The sequence below is a fragment of the Plectropomus leopardus genome, chromosome 17 (assembly GCF_008729295.1).
Source record: "Plectropomus leopardus isolate mb chromosome 17, YSFRI_Pleo_2.0, whole genome shotgun sequence".
Taxonomy (NCBI): Eukaryota; Metazoa; Chordata; class Actinopteri; order Perciformes; family Serranidae; genus Plectropomus; species Plectropomus leopardus.
This window is the reverse complement of record NC_056479.1, coordinates 13,813,066-13,827,319: the sequence shown is the minus strand read 5'-3', so window position 1 is coordinate 13,827,319 and position 14,254 is coordinate 13,813,066. Positions and strand designations below refer to the sequence as shown.

The 14,254-nt window shown below is 40.9% G+C and overlaps 1 protein-coding gene across 2 annotated transcripts; it reads right to left on the bottom strand.

The window, feature by feature from the left end:
* Positions 1-1,141: 1,141 nt before the first annotated feature.
* Positions 1,142-13,363, bottom strand: gpr146 (G protein-coupled receptor 146). 2 transcript variants are annotated; one of them, XM_042505200.1, is made up of 2 exons: positions 13,106-13,363; positions 1,142-6,738 (listed from the first exon to the last, which is right to left on the bottom strand). In XM_042505200.1, exon 2 carries the CDS (start codon positions 6,693-6,695, stop codon positions 5,694-5,696), a length of 1,002 nt encoding a protein of 333 aa, XP_042361134.1. In that variant the 5' UTR covers positions 6,696-6,738; positions 13,106-13,363; the 3' UTR covers positions 1,142-5,693. The 2 variants fall into 2 exon arrangements, with proteins under 2 accessions (XP_042361134.1, XP_042361133.1); XM_042505199.1 differs by having other exon boundaries at positions 1,142-6,735.
* Between the last annotated feature and the right edge of the window lie 891 nt (positions 13,364-14,254).

Below are 14,254 nucleotides of genomic sequence, written 5' to 3'. Positions count from 1 at the left end.
TTACATATTAGAACAATCAGACCCTGTTGCATCATTAGCTTGTGGCTCTTTTCAAAAGAAAAATAGCACATATATACAGACGTTACCAACATTGACTGCTTCACTGACTGATGTTTTGTTTTCTTTTGTGTTGTTTGCGTGAGCTAACAGAGGTGAAGCCCTGTGAAATCCCCCTCCTTGGATGAAAGGGAAATGGCAACCATGACAACCAAGACAACCACGTTCAATTCACTCCATTATCATATCATTTCCAGATGCAGTCCATATTATTCAAGACCTCCTCCCTCCTCCTGCTGCTGGACCTCTTATGTATGCTCTCTGTTTTGGCTCTAAAGATGATGAAAATACACGCAATTGTGCAATCAAATGCTTTTGTTGACTCTAACAGCAACAGCAGCTGATGATTTTTTATTACTCCTTCCTGCTCTATGGCACCTTACCTCAGTTGTTGAGCTTTAATGGCAACCCATCTAATTATGAAGTCAGATTTCCACAGAGTGCTTGATCGCTTAGTCATCTCCACCCTGTTAACTTCCTTTTGAAGCACTTTTTTTTTCAAGCTCCTACTTGCAGGCAGCTCTCTGTGTGCAGCGTTGTCATCAGATTAGGCCTACACAACATTGTTTTCATTGAAAATGGCAGCACTATTGGCCTGTCAGACCCACAGAAGACAAAACAATTCCCAGAATGCCTGGAACGTTGCTATTTTCCCCAGTCTGAGTGGTGTGGTTGAAGGGTCTCGCCACAAGCAATCTGCTGTTAGCGGTGTGGCGAGCAGGAGGAGAGCGCTGTGGCATCCCTCCTCGCCCTGACTGTCAGTGCAGCTCAGAGGGAGGGATGAACCTCCACAACCTGCCATTCATCCTGAGCTGATCACAGGGTTGAAGAGCTAGAATTAACACTAAATGTTTTCACTTGAATTGTAGATAAAAGCAAAACTTGAGTCAAGCAACCAGTCTTTTTCAAATGTAAAAAAAAAAAAGGATTTTTCCATTTCAAGGAACAAGTTTGGAAACAAAGCATCAGTTCCAAAGACAAGAACAAAGAAGTTTGGCCTTATGACAACAGACTGCACAGCAGATGTTTCAGCATATTTTTCATTCTAAATATTATCAGATTTCATCGAGATAAGACAGAGCCGTGATATCCATGTTAGTTTATTGTTTAATCAGTCTTTGACTCAGTTGACAATAGAGTAGATTACTTACAGAATCTAAATATATCTCTCAGAAAATAATACTGTGTTTTTGAAAGAGCATGGTATCTTCCTGTAAATCTCTCACATACAATATATACACATCATTTTGTATTATACATATACACTTGCATACACAGTCACAAAAGCATCACATCTGAAAGTGGATTCATCTGGACTTTTGAGGTTTTGCCGTTCAAATAGCTAAAAATGCATCTGCATACATTCGACATGCGAGAAATTTGAGGGTGTGTGTTTCAGCAAATTTAACTGAACTCGGTGATTATCACTCAGACGTCTTCACACTGATGGGAAATTATGGCCCCTCTGAAATAATAAACCAAACTCAGACCTGAGCAGTAATCTGAGTCGGGGTGTGATTTTGAATTTGATCAAGCTTTATTTGTCAGTCATGTGCGTCGTGCAGGCAGCCCATTTGTGGTTGATTGCTAATTATTACGTTCGCCAAGGAGTTTGTTTTAGGTCCTGTCTCTTTTTTAGCAAGATATAAAAAAAATAATGAATGGGTTTAGTGAAATGTTAATGCTACATTCACATGGAATCAGGCAGACAGTCACGAAAGATGGACAAAACCCTCCGGAAGGCATGGGAAAAAACAAACGTTCTTGACGAAAGAGCGGTTAAAATGATATGTTGCCATGGTGATGCCGTATTATTTACAAAGCATGGAATAAAATGTAATTTCAATTAATTTATTGTTATTGATTGTATTTCACTAGTAATGTCCAGTATTATCATAATTATCCCATTTGTCCATATTTCCACCTTGTGTGAAGGAGTCACACAACATGCGGTTGTAAAGTCCATCAAGGAGGACGGTAAACGGTTAAAATTAACTTTGAATGACAATGCCGTCTACTGTTTATGTTGCAGGTATCTGCCGGCCTCACCTGATTTTATCATCCTTCATCCATCCTTCATCCTTTGCAATCTATCGTCTCCCTGATTCCATGTGAAAGCAGCATCAGGAAACTAATAGACTGTTGGTGTTAAAAGTGACGCCTTCTTTGTGTAATTGCAACCAAATTACGATGGCACATGCACATACAAACTCCATAAAATCATGCAAAATATGATGGTGTTTTGCTACAATTGGCATTGCAGCAATGTAGTAAAATTAGTCATACATAGTCTTACATAGTTATTCTCCAAAAATAAGCACAGTTGTCATTCATTTTTTGGTAGTCTGGTGCAGATTCAGATCTAGACTGAAATTTAAATCAATATTTTAATTTAAGTTTTGTTCATGCCTCTTCATGAAATCAATGAAAGTAATTGACAGCTGACATCGAGTCTAACCCGATCAAACGTTAAAAAAAACCCCCAACATTGTCAACTGTCACATAATCAGAACACATTCAATTTACTATAATCCAAGTATCTTTGTAGCACCTAATGATTAAATAAAAGTTGGAGTTTTGGTAACTGCAATCTCTAACAGTATATAGTGCACAAATCTGGAGCTGAAAAAGGACACCACCTTCACAGACATTGCCTAAATTTCCCCCGTCAGACCGTCACAAGCTTAGATTGAAACTGCTTATCATCTGAACCTACTGTTTGCCTTCCAGTCTTAAATGAACAGTAAGCACTGGGACTTTGAACTGAGTTCAAATAATGATTAACTGTGTCACGGTACGATTTAAAAAAAAATAAAAATGGGGCCGCACATAATGTAAACACACAGCCTCAGTTGAAAATAAACAGTACTTCTCACTGATTGATTGTAGAAACACATAACGAGGGTGGGGCTATGCAGCGGAAATTAAAATGTTGGACACTGTTTCAAACCTTAATTGTAGACCAAAATATTCCTTGTCACGAGATGCTGAAAAAAATACAGTATGAGTCATATAACATGTATGAAAAGCATTAAACTCGGTTACTACATCTGGCAATCCTTTAAATGTTTACAGTGAAAGCCAGGCACACTTGTGGAAATAGCTTAAAGATTTTAGCATTAGAAAGTGTAAATTAAAATTGTAAACAAATAAAAGCGACTATCTTTTATTGTCGTCTGTGATTGTGATATAACAGTGTGCCCACCTTTAGTTTCTCTTCAAGTGAAAGCCCCACCCCTCTGCTGCATCTGTTCACAGGACAACGAACTGGCCCTCGAACTGAAAAAAAGCGAATAAAAAACTACACTAATGCAGTGATGCAACAGACCTCATGCAAAAACAAGTTGTTTTTTAATATATATTTTTTTCTTTTTATAAGTGGGGTTCATCACTATTAGTCTGTTCACTAAGTGGCAGGCAAGAAAGCAAAGCAGCTTCACCAATAATGTGCAGATTACCTGACTGGATATGAGCAGCATTACAGTTCAAAATCTGCTTCACACATGCTGTTTGCAGGTGCTCGGCAGGTGAGTCATTTAGACTTTGTGAAAGTTTTTGATATTGCCTCTACAGTGACCCAGTGAGGTTTCCTGATTCCCACTGGACAAACCTCTCAACCACTTATACAAGTCAGGGAATGTACATGCCACCTCCTCGGGGCCCTCTCTGTGACCCTGTGGGGTCTTCACTGACCCCATGTGAAGCTCTCCATGCATAATTCCTTAACAAATCCCACACTGGACTGAGGCGCTCTTCTCAAATTAATGAGTTGATTTTTAATGAGTTGAGTTGAACTGCTTATGGTCAGCAGGTGATGTGATTTCAGCAGAGCTCACAAGAGGTATACCGGTTATGTCTGAAAAAAAGCTTTATATCAGGATTCCATGTTAATCTGTGTGACTTAAAAGTGGTGTGGATGTATATTCATTTATTCTGTATTTCCTGTAGCGCTTGACTCAGAATAATCTCTTTATGCCTGTGAGTTTAGCAAAACCTCACTACTAAATTTATTAAAGTGAAATGAAAATGTCTCTTCATATCAGCACTTATGTGCATCTAGCTACAGGGCAGCACTAGTGTTGAAGAAGATAATAGCTTTTGAAATTAAGAGACCATTAATATTGTACTTAATATTTATAACGTAAAGATGATTTACTCTGATAATGAGGAATCGTTTTCAGCACATTTAAGTCAAAGGAAAATTCAACTCTTGAAAGGTCGAGCTGTTTTTTCATTCAAGTGATTTCGGCCTCTAGTTTGAGGGCAGTAAAATACTGATGTTCATTGGCAGCGCAAAATGTAACTTTGCAGAGACAAACACTGCAAGTTCATTGGCTGTGGTGGACTGTTGATATACTATCAAACATCTGTCCATCATTGCAGGATGTGTCGTTTTTTACGGTGGCTGAGACGTTTCGAACAAACTGGAAAAACACCTCCCAAATACAGAAAACACAACCACAATAAAAGAAAACACAAATGCAAAAGCCACAGCTCAAATGCAAAAGCCGCTGAATATTAGCGTTCTTTCCCATTTGAGATGTAAGTGAAATATTGTTCACCAGCTAACTGTGATTATTATCACAATGTGATTGTCACAAATGAACAACGTTGTCAAATGTCTTTATATCTACATATTTATGAAAACGGGTCTGATTAATGTACCATGGAGACGACTTAAACCTTCTGCTGAAGGATAAATTGAAAAGTGGCTCCATAATTTCTGCCAAGCAACACTTACCAAATGTCTTCATGCACACATACAGCTTAGCTGACTTCATCTGACTGACTACCATTAGCTAAATGACGTAATGCTCATGTTTCTGCAGAGCTATCTTCATAATAGCCTAACATTAGATGGCAGAGTGCATAAACATGATTAATATAAATGCAGTATTAGTCGGGCAATTTAATTGACAACATCTGTTGATGCTCACGTTTTTTACAAAGTGTTAGGATATGCAGTTCATACAAAACATCTCAGCCACCGTAGTTTTCTCTGAAGAAACAACATAACTTGGCTTCACTTGATTAAAATGAACTTACTTGCTTTGCTTGTGTGTCAGGGGAAGGCATCATGAACCATTTATGAATGATTCTTGTTGGGAATTTAAATTGTTTCTAGTAGTATAATATAGCTCAACAGTGAAACTTAAGTAGTCGTGCATGACCAAACTTGTACGCTTTCAGCAGAATATTTACAACACACCCGTATCAGGACAGCTGAACACACTGCCATGGTTATAGTGCTTGTGGACAGATATTTCATTACTGTCTGTGTGAAACTCAGAGAAAACAGTGCACTGAGTAGTTATCAGCTGATTGTGCCAATTTACCGCCCTCAAACTAGAAGCTCAAGTGTCTTAGTGGAGAGCTTCACTCAGTGACAAAAAATAACAGCACTTAGTGGTTTTTGCTTGGTTTGTCCTCTCACTGCAGAACTGGATAGATCAGATCAAGTTCTGGAAGGTGACAGGAAATTCCACAGTTAGCTACGTCGCTCTTAACACAGTCCAGAGCAGGGAGGGAGCCCAGTCAGATACTTGCTCCATAGGGGGGAGATAAGTGCCGGCTATGCCAAGAGGTTGAAAAGGGGAGTGGGAGGGGCTAGGTAATCTCCCAGGGGGAACGGGATCTCACGTCACCACTTGCTGCACTGTTGAGCGTTCATGAGGGCAGGACTGATCTCTGCAGTGCAGCCTCCTGAGCAGCCGCTGGAGCTTGTTGGAGAAGTTTTTGTTCATCTGCCTGTACATGAGAGGCATCGCAAAGCTGCTGGAGAAAGCCAGCAGTTTAGACACACATCTCAAAAAATAATATGTAGGTAAGTAATGTACATTGCTTATGTACCCTGGTGCACCGGCTACAGTGTGCACCAACAGGGTCATGTAGTATGGAGTCCACAGTACAAACTGTACACAGACTGATGCTAGCAGCAGCCTGTGGATAGAAGGGTCCAAGCGAGCCGAGTCCTGGTCCAGAGGTGTAGACTCCTTCCGAATGCGCAAAATGAGCACAAAGGCATAAAGAACTGCCACAGCTGGAACCACGTAGCCGATGAACATCATGATGGCGTCAGCTGCCTCCTTGTTCTGCATTTTTGAGCACTCGACCATCTTCGTGGAGATGTGGTTGCACACATAGAAGAGCAGCGAGGAGAAGCTGGTGAGCACCGCGCCGCCCCAGATGAACCCACATACATGCTTGGTGTTATAAACACTGGACATGTACGTACGAGGCAGCGCCCGCTCGATATAGTAGTCCAGACTGAGAAGCGTGGTGGAATACATGATGACCAAAGAGGAGATGTTGAAGAGGATGAGCAAAGTGATGTAGACCTCGTTGTTGTACTCCCACGCATGCCAGCGGGTGAAGGTGGAGCTTAGCAGCTCCACGGGTGCCACCAGGTTGAGCACAAGGCCCGCAATGGCCATGTTGACGAAATAAACATCCGGCATGGTCATGGACACCTTGTTGGAGAGGTTGACCACGACCAGCAGCACATTGTAGCATAGCCCCAGTGGGAAACACACTAGGAGGTAGATGAGGGAGAAGACCGACAGGATGAGGCCAAAGTCCTGGCAGAGCCGAAAGTCCACGTTGGTGTCAGTCTCATTGTAATCCGTGCAGAGCCACATCGCTGGGCTCTGACACAGGTCAAGTCTCTCAACAAGTCAACTGCTGGCAGAGAGGTGGGAGACAGAAGTTAGTCTCAGCACAGATATTAAATGTAGTTTAGTTGTTATTGATTACCACTAAAAAGAGCTGAATATGTCAGTGAAAATCAAATACTGATTATAGTAATAGAACTACTGGTACTTCCATAAGGTATTTGATTTAAAGTTTAAAAACATGTGAATGCAATCACCATCAATAGAATATGTTTAAAAGGTTGCACTATGTATATTATCATTGTTTTTTGACATGACTCAGCAGATAAGAACTCACTCCCAATGTAGATATAAACAGCTCTTTCTAAGGTAACAAAAACAAGACAATTCTTATTTTCAGGAGATTTTAGCCTAATGAAAACATTCAGTAGTTATTATATCTGCAAATATATACTACTACATCTTCAACATTTCTTAACCTATTTGGTTGAATATGACAACTTTGATGATGGGGATGTAGCTGAAGAGAAATAACTGAAAACTGCACAAGGATTAAAACAAACAGAGGAGGAGGAAGATAATTTCAACACACACACAAAAAACAACAACAAAATTGGCAGTTAGTACACTAAGAGGAACAAACAGTAAGTGAAGCAATACCACAATCATTCAGTTTTTATTTTTTATGCCTGAATTCACATGCAAGCCTGTGTGTGTTTTGTGTTTTGCCTGGCCGTGATGCAACTTTAACAAGTTTAAGCTGAAAATCCCAGATGATATTAGTCCCTTATCACCATGTTAAATTATATTACTGAAGTAGTGATGGTGCAGCCGACTAGAGCTAACAGATTCTGTATGTTTTTGGCGAGGAGTTTTACATTTTGAGGAAGTCACACAAACCAAAACCACATTCTGTTGTTTTTTTCCTCAGTGAGTAAAATTCAGCCCTCTCTGTTACTGGTTTCTGCGCTGGCTAGAGGAGCAAACAAGGCCTTGACACAGAAACACGCCAGCCACGGCACAAGCTATTATGCCCTGGGTAACACTGTTAATTTCACTTCACTGCATCTGACTGGCTGAATACAAACGCCTCACAATATGTTTCATTCGCTAGCTCGGCTTCAAAACCCACTAGCTCTCCTCTTTGAGAGCCACACTGACTAGAGCAAGTGTTTGACGCCTCTGCAAGCTTTTCCTTTCGTGCTCTGCCTCTCTTTCTCTATCGCAGTCACATGCAGGGGGCCTGGCTGCCTGTGCGGTGCTGCCCTTGTGCTTTTCACATGGTCAAGCAGCCAGATAAAGAACTTCTCTTGCCTGACACTTTACAGCCCGCTTTTGGAGTTACTACTCTGAGTGACGCACATGCACCCCTCTGTTCAGGTTGACTGGGGGCTGGGCACGTGATGATGGGTAGATTTATAAAGAGCGAAATGTGAAGCAGGCTCTGGCGAAGGGTCAGCAGGGATCGAGTTGTGGGGTTGGAGTTCGGGGCAAGGTCAAATAGGATGACCACGCGCATGTCCGGAGAGTTTGGGATCAAGCATGACAGGGCTGCAAGTTTTGAAAAAGCTTGTGTAATGCTGTCTTGCATAATTAACTCAGGTCCTTTTAAATAAATTATTCATGTAAATGGAAGATCATAAGGCTATCACAGGATTGCACTGAGAAGTCACTCTAGTTTACTGTATTTTATTCCCTCAGTGATAATTTGGCAGTTAAGTTTGGCTTCCTTCCCCAAACTGCTAAAATAAGCGATTCTCTGAAGAGCAAATAAACTTATAAATATCACAATTACATGTTGTAATCTGTGCATGATTCTCTGGAAACCTCTTCCACGAAAATACCATGGAACGAAAGTTTAGGAAGGCAGTTTTCTTTTCAGGAGAATGAGTGACGATGCCAGTAAAAGGGAAACATTCTTCCGTTCACTTACGTAACACCACTACAGAGGGGCTGTTTTGGCCCTAAGCCTCAGACACAGACGCATATACACACACAAGGACTCAGTCCCTCCCCTATACTACTCCAACTGACTGTAATGAGACTACAGTTGAGGCTGGCGCTCAGAGCTGGACTGGACCAGGAACAGGAGGAAGAAAGTGTAAAGTTACTCTTAACAAAAACAACCTGTCCTCACCAAGACAGAAACACTGGTCAGACCTCCTGTAAACACGGTTCTCTAACATAAGCAGCGAGGTGACTCATTTACGAAAACAGACCTTGACACAAGTACATAATTATCTATGGTCTTCTCCCATGGATCATGTGTTCTTCTCTGAATGTGTTGTAGATTGGAAGATGTTTGTTACCCTTCACCAACCTCTGATCACTTTAGGAGAAAATGACTTTAAAGAGAAGTTAGTGATTATTAAAGAGAAGACGCTGCATTGTGGCTGGCTGTCCCTATTCATTAGCACCTGCTGTGTACAGACATTTTAGCCACCCTTTCATTACCACTTTGGCTCAAACTACTGCTTCTGAGAGCTGGAGGGAAACTAACATTCTGCATAAACGGATTTGCAGTGTACTGGTGTTTAATTACTGAAAGGGTTTCTTTGAAATTATGTTGTTTCCTGTTAGTCCGTAGACAGTGTTGGGACGTTCACCAGCAGGTCGATACGGTTCAGTTGAGTTTGCCAGCATTTTTTTTTTTTTTGCGTTTCCATTGTGAAAAGTTGTGGATGGTACCTTTAGCACCTTTGGAACCGTCCTGAGTTTTCGTCATCCCTCTGCATGGGGTACCGAGCACATAGCTCCAGTACTAAAAGGTGGAGCTAAGAATGTTGCATTTGAGTTCTGTCTGCGGTGGAAACCCTGCACTTATCTAGAGTCTGGGTACGTCTTCGTTGGTATTTTTGGTTCATATCATGCCGTTAATACACGTGGATTGGCATGGGAGTCAGTCACGGAGCTCGGCGGAGCTTGAAGATCCACCTGAGGTTTCCGGTTTAGCTACAACAGCAGCAGAATGAGAGTTGTACACGATGAGGGCGGTGTGTCAGCACGTCTCCGCTGTTGTTGGGTTTTTGACTGGAATAGGCATCAAACATGCTAACACATTCATTGGTATCACCCAGATGTGCCGGTCACTGGGATGATACGATTTTGGTGCTTTAAATGTTTTAAAGTTGTCAGCAGGTTGAAGCACTTCTCCCAGTGGATTCATTTTATTCATTATTCAGAGTATTTTGGTGTTTTCAGTTTAATAGCATAAGAGATGCTTTTCACTTCTATAGACTAGCGTGGCCTGTTGCCTTTGGGGAAAGGGTTTGTTCACTTTTTGTACAGAAACATTTGAAATGTTTCTTATTCATATAATGAAAATGAGTGACCAAAGTTGCGATTGGGCCAAATTCTGCCTCAGTCTCTGTCAGGAGGATTGTGTCTTACTTTGGTACTTGCTCTAATGTTACTGTACATTCAAAATAAATATAAAGAAACATATTCTTATGTTGTTGTTTTTTTTCATTTTACCAAATTTGCACGATAAGTCCTGAACGAGATATGAATCAAACTGTGACTTCAGTGTAGAGTTACACCCTTATTATGTTCCTATATTTCAATTCATGCTGGACCATCAGGCTCTTTTTTTAATATCACACCCACAGGATTTCACTCTTGTTAAAGTAGGGCAAACCAATCAAGTGCCGCACGAATAGAAAAGAAAATGCCAGTTACTGCAGTATTAGGGACCAATTAGTCTCGTCTGCATTCATTCCAAGTAACTGCATGAAGTAAAACACATTCACTTACTATAACCCATACAAAACAATATGGTTTTCATATTTGGTGTTATTATACTTAATAGCTGCACATCTTGCCAGCAGAACATGATAATGAAATCTTGTTTTTCAATCAGCTTAGGGACAAAGTGAGGCGAAAGAAAATGTCTGCTCCAACGCATACTATATGACCTGTCTTTTTTTTAAATTCAGAGTAATAATGAACATTTCATTTTGAAGTCCATGTCAGATTCTGAGAAAACCAAAAATGGAAGTGACATTGTTTGGTTTAGAAAAGGCCAGAAATGCACTGTTCACTTGTTCAGATGAGTATGTTTGTGAGTATGTAAGAATAAAAGCAGCAGAAAGGTGGCTTCTTGCCACCTGCTTCCCGTAAAGGTGCCACACGTAAAATTACACGGTTAAGTAAGAATAGCCTGAGCTCTTGTCAGAGTTCTTCTTGCACGACTTTGATTGCACTCGCAGACTTGGTTAAGCCCTGTCTGAACTTTTTGCCCTACTCTATGTCAGAAGTTATTAAGTTAAATATTCCCAGAGGGAAGGACCGTGCTTCAGCATGCTTCAGCCCCACCAAACATGATCTCGTAAGAGTGACGCCCACGTGCTTGACATCTCAGCGTTTTAAAGCCAGATCTCGCGGGCTGATGGGAGTAGTGTGACATACTGGGCCCACACCCCTCATATATCCTTACTGGAATTTACAGGCTCTTCTCAGAAAGCACTGAGTGATGTCACATGATTTGCTACTTGCGTCTGCAGCAACGTGCTGTGGAGAAGCAACAGAAATACTACAGAAGGGAAATAAGGTTGCATGACACACATTTCTCAGCAAACACTTGCTGTGACTGTGCAATGTCAGAGGGGAAGTGTAGCACAATGCCATTTCATGCACAGAATTTTCGAGCAATTAAAAGCGTACAATTTCAAGTAACTTCCCACTGAACCAAACTACTTACAGAATGAAAGGCCATTAAAATGTAAATCGTTCATTTAACAAAGTACCCAGATCTATTCTGGTTCTTGTGTGTTTCTCAGTTGTCTTTTATTCTTGGAAAGCAGCCCATTAACTGAGAATATTAATGAGGGATCTGACTTCAGGTGCATGCTAATGCTGCATAACATTTTGCAAATTAAAATTACTAAACTCTCAGAGGTGATTTAAGTACTTGCAATTGACTCCATTCCTGTGGAAGGGTTTTACATAACTCAGAACATTTCCCCCCAAAACATCATTAGTCCCCAAAGAATTGAGTCACAGTGCTGGAATTGTTTTTGTTGGGAGGATATCTTGTTTTTGAATGGGTTCCTCACAAACGACACGGTTTTTGGCAAACTGTACAAATAGGTCGATTATCTACCTGCCTAGCCTCCTTCTTGTTAATCTGTTAATCTACAAGTTGTGACGGGCTAATCGCAGAAAAAACAAAAGGTCCAAATCTGCACAGAGGGTGTCGAACAATGTCCAAATTGTTTTGAAAAAAACAGCATTGCCTCATTCCAAGTTCTAGTGTAAGAGATTCTGATCTGGTGCAGGTCACAGCCAGTCAAGACAGCCTCCTCTGTGTCCTTTTGGCAACGTGTTGAACTGTGACGGGCATCAACAAAGTCAAAGTTCAATGGTCAGCACAAAGCAGGCTTACTGCCATTAAGCCATGGCACACATGCCCAATGTCCCTTCAGTCACATGGAAGACGTTGACCACAACAAGTGCAAAGCCTGCACCTCAAGAAGCATTTTATGTGGTGAGCAGAACTACTTTGTCAGGAAGTAGCATCGACTCATCCTCCTGGTTGTTGCCTATAATTAGTGGTACATAATTAGTAACTAAGGGGAAGATCTGTCAATATCTGTTATTAAATAGTTGCTTTAACAGCTGATCAATCAGTCTTGGTATCATTTATCAAAGCAAGCTGTGTTGAAACAACTGAATCAAAAGAAATCTGAAAACTAGAAGAATATATTGATGTCCCAGTGTGGAGTTATGGTCATCTATTTTATGAATGATTAATCTACACAAACGTGAAAAAAGCAGTTATTACTCATACATGGTCTGGGATTTAAGGACATATATAAGTAGCCTAGATTCACTCCAGATCCAGTCAGCAAGGCGGCCTTCATCTTGTAGTCTGTCAGTTATAAACATTGCATATAGCTGAATTAACAGACTCACTATGACATCCGTTTGCCTTTGATGGCAGATGTCAACAAGATAGAAACTATTATTCATGCCCTGAAACACGACTTTAAAATTACTTTTTTAAAAATCACCATTAAATGAGCTTAAGAGACCTCTGATTAAATGATAACTTTTTTTACACAGCACTTGAGAAAGCTGATCGCGTGGGAAACCTCCTCAGGTGTTGTTTTCCATATATAAACGCGTCGTTAAAACTGTGTATCTACCACAGCTAAACAAGGAGAAGAGGAACGAACAAGCCCATCGTGTTTTTTTCTATTATTGCGGACACTGTGTCTCTCCATCACACTTGACTGCACAGATCAAAGCGTGGATAGCTGTCACGGCTTTGCCATTATTCTACGATTTCTGCGGCTATTGTTGGCACAGCTACTCACTTTCGCTTCTAGCCACCCTCAACGGGGCAAATTCACTTTTCTATCTCTCTAAGGTGAACATTCAAGGCAGATACATCTCATTAATAGACCGAAAGGAAAACAAAAGACAGGACAACTCACCGGAATCGTATAGATTTGGCTCGGTGACAAACCTACGGAGGCATTGGGTTTGGATGTAGCATTTCCATTGGCATTTCTCAGTTGTTTCATTTCACAAACACACGTCCCGAAATACTCGCTTCTCGCGCGCACTAAAAACCTAAAGAAAAGCAAAAAGAACCGCTTTCCTGCGTTACAGTGAAGACTTACTGCACCTATTAACTTTTCGGACGAGGCTTGTTCTGAAAAGGGGCTGTCCGTAACAGACTTTACTACTGCTGGAGTGCTGCTGAGCCCTACAGTGTGTACACACGTGACCCTCCCCCACTGTCTCCTCTGCTGTTGCTGCTCTACGGTCGCGAGGCCCGAATGGACGTTCTCTGCTCTGATTGGACAGAGGGCAGGGAGGTGGGGCGCGAGGGAGAGCGAGGGGAACACACACAGACATACATAAAACACATACACAAAAGTACAATAATATGTAGCAGTTTATTAGAATAGTGGTTAGTACGTAAATACAGCCTTAGTCACTTCCTATGGTGGTGAGGTTTAGTGCAGCGCAGTGATTTTTTATTTTTGTTGGGTGTTTCTCCATTATTTTGTGTTTCCTAATAGCTAAGCCTTAACCAAACCTTTCCCTAACTCTACTTAACCTTACAGGAAAGGTTTACATTTGTTCAAGTCTGGCTTAAAGGGACAGTTTTACCATGAAGCTTCAACACTGAACTCAACGGGTTTATATTTGGGACAGGCGTCTATCTGGGACTGGCTTTTAATTCCTTTTACACAAAACTTGCAAAGATGGAAATACAATCAAATTATTTATATAACCTTTAACCTGAATGCTCAGTCCCAGAGAAAGAATAATGGTGGCTTTCTATTCAGTTGAACACATGAGGATAATAAAAAGCAGTTTGTAATAAAGCAGATTTGATTATAACTTTGACAAATCCCGTAATAAATACAGTATGTTGGTGTGATGCAATGCCTTTGTGTTCTGTTGAATGGAGTCTCTAATTAGGCAACTGAAGTTCGCTAAGAAGATTAAGGATTATGATGTACATTCTCCACAGTTTATATCACATATCATAATCCTGACATGGAGAACAATGTTGCACAGCAGATAATTGGATGATGTATTAAATGTGTCTTCTTTGAACTACTCTGATA